This window comes from Primulina tabacum, chromosome 1 (genome assembly GCF_025594145.1).
Source record: "Primulina tabacum isolate GXHZ01 chromosome 1, ASM2559414v2, whole genome shotgun sequence".
In the NCBI taxonomy this organism is placed as follows: Eukaryota; Viridiplantae; Streptophyta; class Magnoliopsida; order Lamiales; family Gesneriaceae; genus Primulina; species Primulina tabacum.
Genome location: NC_134550.1, coordinates 1922596 through 1934707, shown reverse-complemented (window position 1 = coordinate 1934707; position 12112 = coordinate 1922596). Strand labels below are relative to the sequence as shown.

At 34.7% G+C, this 12112-nt stretch overlaps 1 protein-coding gene and 1 pseudogene across 1 annotated transcript; one reads left to right on the top strand and one right to left on the bottom strand.

The window, feature by feature from the left end:
- The first annotated feature begins 6121 nt into the window (after window positions 1-6121).
- On the top strand, window positions 6122-7188 carry LOC142515710 (uncharacterized). Its single transcript, XM_075619813.1, has 2 exons — window positions 6122-6731; window positions 6979-7188. The coding sequence occupies exons 1-2, from the start codon at window positions 6228-6230 to the stop codon at window positions 6991-6993; spliced, it is 519 nt and encodes a 172-aa protein (XP_075475928.1). The 5' UTR covers window positions 6122-6227; the 3' UTR covers window positions 6994-7188.
- A 942-nt stretch (window positions 7189-8130) lies between these two features.
- On the bottom strand, window positions 8131-11724 carry LOC142554002 (B3 domain-containing protein Os01g0234100-like; annotated as a pseudogene).
- Between the last annotated feature and the right edge of the window lie 388 nt (window positions 11725-12112).

Genomic DNA, 12112 nt, shown 5'->3' with positions numbered 1-12112 from the left:
TAGAATCCTTCATTTTTGGGTTCAGAAGTTGTCCTGAAACACCACGCTTGCTGCGAAACTGGATCGACAATTTTCTGTAAAATGCCTATCGTAGTCTTTGGACTATGATTTTGTGATCACAAGGTGTTGTGAACACTAATCTTCTAGTCTCATTTTCTTGAGTATAGGATTTGAACATTTGTAGGAAATTATTTCCTAACAATATATCAGCTCCTGTATCATGAAAATAAATTGGTGGTGTCTTTACCTTATACCAAGGTGTTTGTCCAGCACCGCTAATCATGATTTCAGTCATCTTAATTCCTTTACATAGAATTAAGATTCTTCTGGAAAAATCTCTTCCAGCAATCTTTGGTAATTCTTCTTCCAAATTATTTGGAAAAACTCCTCGTTTTGCTGTACATATTCCAGCACCGGAATCAATATAAGCAGCAAAATATTCTGCCTTATATTTTTCATACAACATTCCTACTGGAATGTATATGGAGAATGGACTTGTGGTCATTGTATTTTCCACATTTTATCATCTGCCATAAATTCCATTCCATACTCTAGACGTTTCCAAGGTTTGTGTTCCTCGAGAAACTCTAGTCCAAGAATCAGTTTATCTGATTCTTTCCCTGGAATTCCTTGAATATGAACCTCCAATTCTCCGATATTAATCAGTCCTTGGTAAGTCCCTATCATTGGTTGTTCCAAATATTATATTGAATTACAAGGAAATTGATTCCTTTGCTTTGTAATATCAAATACTATTTCTACTTCCTTCCACCCTTCTGGGCATCTAAGTTTTCCCATTGTAGAAAAACTTTTCGACTCCTGTTGGGTTTCTATGACAGGTGTTTTTCCCCACCTGTAACTTGTAATCCTATCTCCATGAAAAGATAGTCTTCTTGATTCCAATCTAAGACTTTGATTCCTTTGTAGAATCGGTTTATCTTGTATTTGGATATCTGTTTCCTGTATTAAAGGAAACTCAACTCGTTCTGGATAAATTGCCTGAGCAACTTTTCCGAATATCTCGGGTATTTCAATGAACTCGTTTCTAATAAACAACTCAGAATGATGTGTATTAGATAGAGCATATGAAATTTGATAAGTAATAGAGTATGGCCTATTACCTTCTTTCATCAACTTTTTTCCTTGAAATTCTGATGTAATGTTAAGGCTCGGCTGAAATCCCGATCTGCCAAGTTGTAGGCTATCCTTGGATAGATTACTCCTACAATCTTTCCTGCACAGAGATTTCTTGAGATTATTCCCAGTACTGAATCTTGAAGATTCTCCATTCTTTTATCGCATATAGCAATATCGATAGGCGAATCTATTCCTTCTTTGAAAGTAGCCTTTATCATAATCTGGATTGCTCCAATATGAATCCAGGACATAGTCCTTGCTACTTCTATCTTGAGTTTTTATAATTCCTCCTTAATTTCTTCGGAAGGAATTAACTGCATCTCCATTCTATTTCCCGTAAGTTCCATTGGGATTGCCATTTCCCTTCTGGAAACTTTATAGATGAGATGATGCTTTCTGTTTCTTAGGCCAAGACTTCCTAAGAACTTTTCTACCTGTCCTGCAGAGAATCCTTGATATCTCTGTAAGCTATGATTTTCTCTCATGATCCTTTGGACCATATTGTGAGAGATTGTTGTCTGGCTGAAAAACCCAGACAAATCTTCATGTGTTTCGTGTCGAAACACTTCGTCCTTAGTCATATTCCGATTCTGTTCCATCAGATTCTCCCTGACTTAAGACCTCTTCTTTTTCATATATACTTTCATCCGAGGCAATGTCCTTGAATTTGTATACCTGAATAAGATCTTGGTAATAAACTGCTTCTTCAATATCCGGGGTTGGATCGAAATGTTTAATACCTCTTTTTTCATTCTCTGGACAATTGGTTGAGATATGACCTCTTTCTCCACATGTCCAGCAATTACAATCCTTGAAACTTTCATTAGCTCTAGTATGAGCTCTTCTGAAAGTTTTCTTCGTAGGTGTTCTTCCTGTGCTTCGAGATGTACTCGATGCTTGGGATGATATTCTACTCCTTGATGGTCCGCTTTTTTGTCTAGATTTATAAGATCTGGCTTTCTGTTTAGACCATATAGTTCTTGGTTTCCAAGAACTTCTTCCACTTCGTGCATAAGGATGAGTCCTAAAACTTTTCCTCTTATGCTTCTGTGGTTTGCTTCCAATAATCGTTGGAAGATCATTTTCTTTACAACACAAAGGAGTTCTTTTGTTGATACCCCTTAAGCGTTTGTAATTCTTTTGTAATGCTGCCATATGGCACCATTCTGCCAACTTTCCTTTGAGGAAAGAGGCTCTTCTTGCCAACGTATCTGGATTTCCAAGTACATATTCCCTTATGAGCATTTCTCTCCAGGTACTTGGCATTTTTGCGAAGAAAAGCTGCATAGCTATATCTTCTTCGACTCTTGAATTCCATCGATATTTAGTGAATAACATAATATATTCATCTACTAAACATATATCGTGTAATTCAAGACTATATAGAGCCTGAGTATATTTCTTCCTCTTCTCTGTATCTTGACTGTTGAAATAGTCTACCCCTATAAATTGTGCTTTAAATAGGGTAGTCATTTTTTCGGCTATCTCGCTTAGAAATTCTACGGCTAGGACTGACTCTTTCATTTCTAATGAAGTCATGTCCCAAGCAATCTTTACTGATCCCATAAGACTCATTTCTAAAAGTTTTATGAATCCTTCTTTGTTTAGATCAAGTGTTCCTGCTCCGATTCTCGTAGCAGATGTCCAATCATCTATGAGATCTTCTCTGTTTTTGAAATCTAATACATCAAGGCTAAGCATAACTCCGTAAGGATGTATAGGATCTAAAACACTCTTCCCATAGAATGTTTGGTGCAAGGGATTGATTTCTCCTTGACCTTGTTCCCGCTGGGTGTGAACCTCCACAAGTATGGAAATCAGATTGAGATTCTCTCATGTTTACATTCTGAGATCCCACACTTTCCCTTGGTGGTTCCTGAGAAGATGACCAAGTTATAGCAGATATTTCACCTCCTGCTGTGTTCATCTTCATATCTACCACTTTGAGATTTGCGAAAGATTCCGCTAGCTCTTGTAGATCCTCCAGACCAATTTTTTCTAAAGTTGTCATCAGATAAATTTCTTTTCTGAGACAGATTTAATTAGATTGATAATCTTTTCTTCTTCAGTCAATGGTTTTGACACCACTCTGGCCTTTCTTTATTGGTGTAACAAGGGTTCAGTACCAAATGATGGTGGTAACCATCCTCCTGAAGTTCTTTTACTAGAACTTGGTTGTTGTTCTAGTTTCTGAATTCTTGTTTGAATATCCTTTAATATTTCAAGAATTTCTTTATGGTTTTTAAGGATTTCTTCAACTCGTTGAGGTACAAAATATAGCATATTGCCATAATTTTGTACTGTTTTCTGGATTTCTCTAAGATCTAAAGAGAGCTTAGATGAATCTGGTACTATCTACAGAAACTTATTTGCTTGAATCATAAGTTTACCTGAGAGTTTACCTGAGGGTGAAGATGCTTCCCAATCTGGTTCTGATATCTAACAATAGTTAGATGAACTTGTGTATATTCCAAAATATTAGAATAAATCTTGTCAATTATTTCCTTCGAACATAAGTTCGGATTCATAATTTTTCGAAATTCTCCTCCTCAAACATTTTAGTTTCTCTTGTAAAAATAAATCATGTGTTTGAAATAAATTAATACCTTGCTCTGATACCATTTTTCGAAAGCGCGGGGATCAATTAAAGTCAAATAGGGGACAAGGATATTTTTGGCATATATTTAAAAGTTTTCTATTTCCAGGTACTAAAACCAAAGTTCTTTTTCAAAATGTAGTGATACACAATTTACCCTTAAAAGTTCTGTTTTACCGGTCACACGCACTCTCTAATTTTTACTTAAAAAGTACACACAACAATGACATCTCAACTCTCAAAAGACACCACAATTCAATGTCTTTTTAAATTAATTTTTCAGAATAATGGGGATATTTTTAACTTTAGTATATGTTTGATAAAAGAAAAACATTGTACTTTAAACATCATCGTTTGACACATGAGATAAAATAATAAATATTTTATATAATAGAGACACAAACCTCATATGAGACGATGTCATGAGTCAACTTTGTAAGATGAATCATCGATCCAACTTTAATGTCATGAAAAATATTATTTTTTATGTCCAAAGTATAGCTTTTCACTGCACAAGTATCATTTTCGTTAGATATGTTATAGAGAAATATTAAATAATATATGTTGATTTAAGTGAAAATTATTATTTTTTATTTTAAAAATATTACACTTCACTGCAAATGTGGACCAGGTTGATTCATCTCACATAGATATAGATAATATAATGATTGGTAAATGTAATCTTTTATAGAAGTTGAGTCAAATGTTGAATGTCATGAATGATCTGTAATCAATAAACATCTAATCCTTCACATCAAACTGTGTATATACTAAACGTTAAGAGATGCTTTTAAATTATCATATGGAAATTAATCTAAGATTTTCATCGTAATTTTCCAACAATCTCTTCTATGTTATTAAAACATATAATTTACATCATATATAAATAAGAAAAATTATATTTTTATTCCTTAACTTGTATGTTTTTCATTTTGCAATGTAATTTATCAATTTACAATCTAAGTCCATCTAACTTATACTTATATTTCAGTTTTTGTATTTTTACTGGAATACTGACATGACATTGACCACGTCATAAATTTTTGGTGACATGTCATCGTTTTCAAATACAACATCAGTACTAAAGTGAAAAATAACTAAAATCGAATACAAATTAGTTTATTAAGATCATAAGCTAACGGATAATAACATCAATTTTTTTAAAAAATAAAAGAAGATAGAGAAAAAATATATATTTTCTGGATACAAATACCACAAAGAAAGCCAATAACATGTAATTGCACATAAAATTGAAAAAAAATTGAAACAAACTTTGCCAAAAACACTGGTCAAAGTATGTCACCATCCACCTATTTCAGAAAGCCAATGAACCATAAATAAAAATTCAAAAAGAAACAACTGTAGTGGTTGGATTTGCCAGCAAAGGGAAACTGTGACTCCCCTCCAAATCTGGTACTCGGCATCTTTTTATTTCAATCATACGTCAATTCATTCATGATTTAATCATCTGTCCTTATAATTTAATGATGTCATCACTTCTACTACACACAAATATTATATATATCATGTGATGCACCCGTGACCTCCTTGTTACTTCCATTCTTATCAATATTATCAATGAAAATGTGAATCTTCCTCCACTTTGTCACAATATATATATATATATATATATATATATATATATTATGTATATATCTTCATTATACACACATATATGCATACAGTTTTGCTATACTATCTATTAAATGTATCAATCTATGTGCTCATCAATGAGGTGATATCAATTCATGTATTGGATTCGATATCACCTCATTGATAAACACAGTGATGAGGTTGGTTGATGGACAACATAACAAAATAATATATATACACATACATATAAATAATTTATGTGGTCTTTTTTTTTTTTTTTGCAATGACATTTGCTATAAGACTTGAGATATATATGAAATATGTGCTTGGTTGTGCCCCGTATAATCTCATCTCGTGGTCATATTGTGTATAACTCCAAATACATTTGTCTAAATATAAGAGTTAGAAAATTGAAATTTAACAATGGGTACATGAAATATTCTGTTCATCCCGACCAATTCCTTCAAAGTCCCGAAGCAAACTAGGGGAATTAATTCTACCCAAGCTTTGGTGATAAGATTCTTCACTGAATGCCAAATTACCATGTTTTGACAAAACTACATCTTGATTCTAGACAACATGCTTGTCCGCTTATTCCATTAAAACTTGGATTTCCTCATTCTTTTGACCCATAATCACATCATTTGGATTCAACCCAACAAAACTAATCAAAACCCATTTTCTTGTGGCCAAGATTTTGACACAGAGAATAATAAACGACAAAGATTGTACCAGAGAGAAAAGGTCCCCCTCATCTGATATAAACACAAAACATCTACTGGTACACTGCAACAGTGGTAAAGGGACCCCCTGTGAAAAATTTATTAGAGAGAGAGTGGAGAATTCAATTCTTTTGCTATTTGAATTCCCACCTCGTGCTTTTGTTTGGGAGCTCCATGGCATGTTGGAGATGTACAACCAAAACTCAGAGCACCACAAAGGGATTAATAATCCTCCTCCAACGAGCCCAAGAATCTCCTTCTCCAATGATTTTCTTGAGTCATTATCCCATTCTCAATCCCATTCCCGCTCCCAATCCCACATGATCAGGCCTGCTGCCGCTGCTGCATATAGGGATGCGCCTGTTTCCTCGGATTTCGAGTTCTCTGTGAGTAATCACTCGATGATGAGTGCTGATGAGCTCTTCTTCAAGGGGAGGCTGCTTCCGTTCAAGGAGAGCTGCGGCGGCGGCAACAAGACGACCACGCTCAGGGATGAGCTTCAGAACGAAGAAAACGACGAAGATTTCTCGCTGAGGCCGCCGAAGAATCCGACGAGGTGGAAGGGTTTTCTTGGGCTTAAGAAATCTCACGTTGGTTTCAAGAAATCTTCTGATAAGGCTGAAGGGTCCCTTGAAAAGAGGCTTGGTTTGCATGAAGATGAACACTGCAGCAACAATTCACAGGTTGTATTTGGAAACAAGTTTCAGAAAATGTGACTGTATTTTTAGTCTTATTTTCCAAAGAAAACATTTTTGTTACTGCAAATATCGAGTTACAACTAATTATATGAGAACAAAAATGGGATTTTGGGTGAATTTATGAAGAAATGTGAGAAATTGTTTCTTTCTTTCTTTTTCTTTTTGGTGTTGACCTTGTCTAATTCTGATCCAGATTATGCTTTTTTGTTGTTGTTGTTGTTGTTGGTTTCAGAATTCAGATGAATGAGTGAATACATTAGCGAAGTGACATGAATTGGAGCAACGGAGGATTAAAGTTTTTTCTAACTTTGGAAATGTAGATGGAAATTTTTTTGGTGGTTGAGTTAATTTAGTATGTGGTCTCTCTTTTTATAATGTAATTTGCTTCACTTTCCATCTGCTTAATCTTGTCGAGGTGAATCGCTTACAAAAATCTCTTTTACATCTCGTATATATATTGATCCCTTTTTGTAAAATTAAATTGTTATTTAATAATATTTTCATATAATTTAAAGTTTTGGAAAAACAATCAATGGAATTAAGCAACTGTTTGTACGTAACTTGTGTTTTTTCTCATAATTGAATGAATCTGCAATTTTGAAATAATGGATAAGTCAACAGTCAACACGACAATATCACAGAGAACTAATGCGTGTGGAGAGCCAAATAATTAATAAAATTAAATAAAATAATATTAAAATAAAAGGAAAAAATTATGATCTGCAGAAAGTGCAAATGGGTTATGTTATTTTTACACAAAAATTAGGAGTAAGGACATTTTTTTAAAAAAATTAAATAAATAAGGAGAAGGGACATCTAAAAGTACTGTCCGTTTCACTCGTCATTCTTTGTACTCCTTTGATCCAACTATGTGTATTATTCTAACGGTAATTTTGTTAGTACGATGCTTAAAATAAATGTTAATCCATCTTCATGTATTCAAATAAAACCTTAAATTATTATTTTATTATTAAATATGAGACTCGTGGAAAATAAAATAAAATATAGGTTGTATTTGAATGAAAATTTTTGATTCAAAGAAATAAATTTTGATTGTAATCATCATTGAAAATTCTTAATTTAGAGTAGATAAGAAATTCATCAAATTTAGTCACTCGGAGACGCAATAAATATCATGATAAAGTCAAAACTCAATGTCAATGGCATTGGTTTGTGAATGCAGGATTGTATATATATCAAAATCAAATTAATGTTGAATAATCCTATTATTTTTCTCTTTTTTGTTTCTCAAAAATAATATTTTTTCTCAAAATAAAACAGGAGTTTTATTTATTTTAATTTTTCTTTTTCTACGATATATTTTCGCCCACTTTCATCTCTTCTAATATAATCATAAATATAACATTTAAAAATAAGTTAAACGAAGGAAAAAGAAATTATATTTCTACAAACTCCAGAAAAACAAAACCAAAATAACCCTAATATCTTCTTCTTTTTTTTCAAAGCCCCAAATATCTTCTAGCATGTTAAATGATAAGACACTGAATTTCACCCTTTTTTCCCTATTAATATCGAAGAGAATATTACCATTTAGCGTTAGCCTCGTCTTGGAAATGCATGTCATAGCTCTCGGCTTTAGTCTTTAGACTCTCTATTTCACCATCATATTTAGCAGATAGCTCTTCAAGTTCCACAAGCTTTTCTTCAAGATTTTGAATATCAACTTCAATGCGACTACGATTTGTCTTAACATCCAGATACCTTTTTGTCTCGAAGGCATCTTCCGAGTCGAAGGAGAGACTTTGCAGTCTACGAAGACGAGCCCGTAAGAACCCGACTTCTAATCCCAAAAGTTCAAAAGACTTTAAAGATTTTTCCCACACTTCAAATTCTTTTTTTGGGGTGGTGAGTTTACAAGCTCGTATAGCATCGGCAGTGTTGACAGCTTCGAAAATCATACCAGCTGCTAACTTGCTGGAGAGCCCTGGGAGGAGATGATCATGAAGGAACATGTTCTTGCTGCAGCATAGCGCGTAGTATTTTCGACGAATATTTTCTGGGAGCTCAGGGTCGATGCATGCTCCATTTATCATGATGTGAAATCCCTCAAAACCTTGAACATCTTTCAAACGCAAAGAAAATCCTGAGAACTTGGAATCCTCCAAAACTTCCGAGGCAACCTCATCACTATCGATTCCTGAATGTTCCTCTGGCTGTCCAAGTTGTGGCATTGATGAGCCTTCCTTCTGATTCAATTTCTTGTAAACCACCAACGGAAGAGATCTTGGTCGCCTTTTCTTCTTGCCTTGCGCATCCAGTTTTCCCTCTGTGCAGTAGTTTCAGAATTAAAACTGGTAAAGATTACGTGCCCATGAAGCCAAACACCTCCAAATGCCACAAAAAACATAAAATATATATTTTAATCGAACAAGAACAAGAAATAGACAGCGCAAAACTAACCTGCATCACTTTGCTTAGTTTGGTATTCCAAAGTAAGAAGGCTAAGTGCACCATCTACCTCAGTCAAATCATTTGCTCTTATAATGTACACCTACAGAATCAGCACATAATATTAGATGAACAAATTTTCCACAGGTGAATCACCCCTAAAAGGTGTGGCAGTTACACTAAATGCGTATTTTCAGCAGACATGTGACATGATTGTCACCTTAAATCTGCAAGGTTCGACTAATTGGAAGATCAGAACGTCCCCTTCAAGCAATTTGTTCCCAGCTACAAACTTCCTCCATCCGGCGCTTAGTCCAGTCTTATGTGCAATGTATTTTATTCCAAACTCGTCACCAGTTTCATTCTCAAGATTAACTGTGGCATCCTCAGCTGGCAAATGTAGCCTGCAAAAGGGCACGGGAAGACCCTGTGGAAAAATGGAAATTGCGGGGGCGTTAAAAACTTAACCTTCTCATCCAGTCAAGAAAATGTCAAAACGGATGATAACATTTAAAAAAAAAATACCATCCAAAAACAACTCCCGACATGTGATCTAACTAAGACTTTCAAAAAGCTAGGCTGATCATTGCCCAAACTCAACTGAACCTCCTCTGCTCGAATCATGGTGGGTGACTTAAATGGAACAGACCTCATCAATGTTCCTCCATCGTCAGGTGTCCCCTGCTAATGCATTTTTAAATCCATATGTTAATTGCAAATATCACTGAAACAATAAATTGTTATCCATCTGACGATTTTTTAAAGAATATCAATCCATGATAAATGTTCTAAACAGGAAACATTTAATCTATGACCTGTGGCATACGGGGTGACTAATGTCTCAATTTTCATATGCATTACACCATAAGGGAGAAAGTGATAGAAGCTAGAACATTTTCAATAACAAACAGCTCATGATATCTTTTGTGATACCCCTTTTCCACTATCAGTTTGTAGGAAGGATATGATAAGGTTTATAAAGCGATACAATGGATTTCTCCAACAACATGTAGTAATTACTATCGTAAAGCCGAGATAGATAGGAAGAATAGTTCCTAGAGGAATTCAGTGTAAAGTCTTTTACGGACAGACTGGTAGGACAAAGGACTGATATCCTTGATTGTAGTCTTTTACCTATCTCATATCCATAGGCCCGTTCAATTGCGACTCTACATGTTGAGCTCTGCTAGCAATTAAATTGCATACATATTCGTTTTAGAGTAATACAAGTTGGTAGAAAAGTTCATTTTTATTTTGTTATTAAGTCAGTCACACTTCTCCTGCAACTGAAGTCCAGGTTATTACACTGACCCATGACTTTCAAGAAACCTGTCAAACCTATCACTATAGTCCATAATAAGGTAGAACCAGCATGATACAAATACTAAAAACTCACTTCTGAGCGCTTACAAGTTTGAAAAAATAACCAAGGTAGATAGATGCACATGCAAACACAATTATGTCTATACTACAGGGAAAAAGGTCACTTCGTGGCCCTTCAATGCAGGCCCAAATCATGTCATGTCATGCAAAATTGGAGTCCAATGTTTTGGATTACCATGCACCGAGATTATATTGAAGTAACGCTGAACAAAAATCATCTTAAAAAGTAAGAACTGGTCAAGAAAATTGTCACTGGACAGGAAGGAATACATAAATGAAGAGTTTTTTTCCCGACTCCTTATTTTCGGAGCCACGATGGACTCAAACCAATTCGGAATCAAGTCGGATCATCTCTTGATTGACAGAACTCAAATTCAATGCCTTGCTGGATGTAAACCAAACTCTTTGGCACTCAAACACCAAAAGGAAGGCGTGCATACTGTTTGTGTAACCAAACTGAAAAAAATAATAAAAATAAAATCTCTGGTTGAAGAAACGAAACAATAAATGATGTCTCACAAATTTAGATTTGGGAAAAGACTGCTTCTTCTTCTTCTTCTTGCTCGAGATGAGCAGCGAAAACTCGTCAATCAACTGCTCCTTAGGCTTCCGCTTCCTCTTACCCTAGCAACAACAAACCAGATCTGATATAAGCTCAGCAATCCCACCCACAAAAACATCAAATTCACGAATTTCAGGCCAAGAAAGCTCACAGTGACAAGCACAGGGCAAGCAGCAGTAGTTGGAGAAACCTCCAGAGCCGTCGAATTCTCCTTCGTTGCACCATCCTCCAATGCAGGATTCATCTGGGTTTCCTCCATTTGATCACCCGTTTCAAACTGATTCCTTCTTCATCACCAGTTCTTCCCTGCCCATGTTCTCTTGATTTTGGTGAACTATTTTCAGCCTCATTTCCCAAAAATCAAGCCAGTCTAGAGAACCTTTACACCATTAAGATTCGGTCTTTACCCCCAGAGAGGAGAAGATTAAAGGAAAACAGCGACTGGGGATTAGAGAAAAACTGAAGAAAAATCGAAAGAATTTCAGAAATCTGATTCAGGCGGGTTTTACGGGCTGACGTGCGAACAACGAAAGCTAAAGCCGCTTCAGGTTTCCGGGTTTTTTTTTTCTGACGGGACGAGAAATAAAAAAATTGCCCCGATTTTTAGAAACCTGTCAGATAAATTTCCATAATTTGGTAATTATACTCATTAAAAAAATATTTCCACTGTGTGAATATTTGTAGAAATCTTTGAAATGTAATGTATATTATATTTTACTTGCAATGCTATTGAACTAATGTGATTTTGGCAAAAAAAATGTTAAAAAAAGAGTCATGTAGCAATGATAACATGTTTCCATCGGTCTTTAATGGGGTCTCCCATTGGATTGGACCATAGACCGATTGAGTATTATATAATTATTAAATCAAATTAAAATGTTGGACATTTATAAGTTATTTTAAATTTTACATAAGTTTTACAAAATAACGATATCACTTATTTTGGATAAAGAGCAATTTTTCACAATGAATTAATATTATCTATTATTAGATAATCATCCATATATTTTTT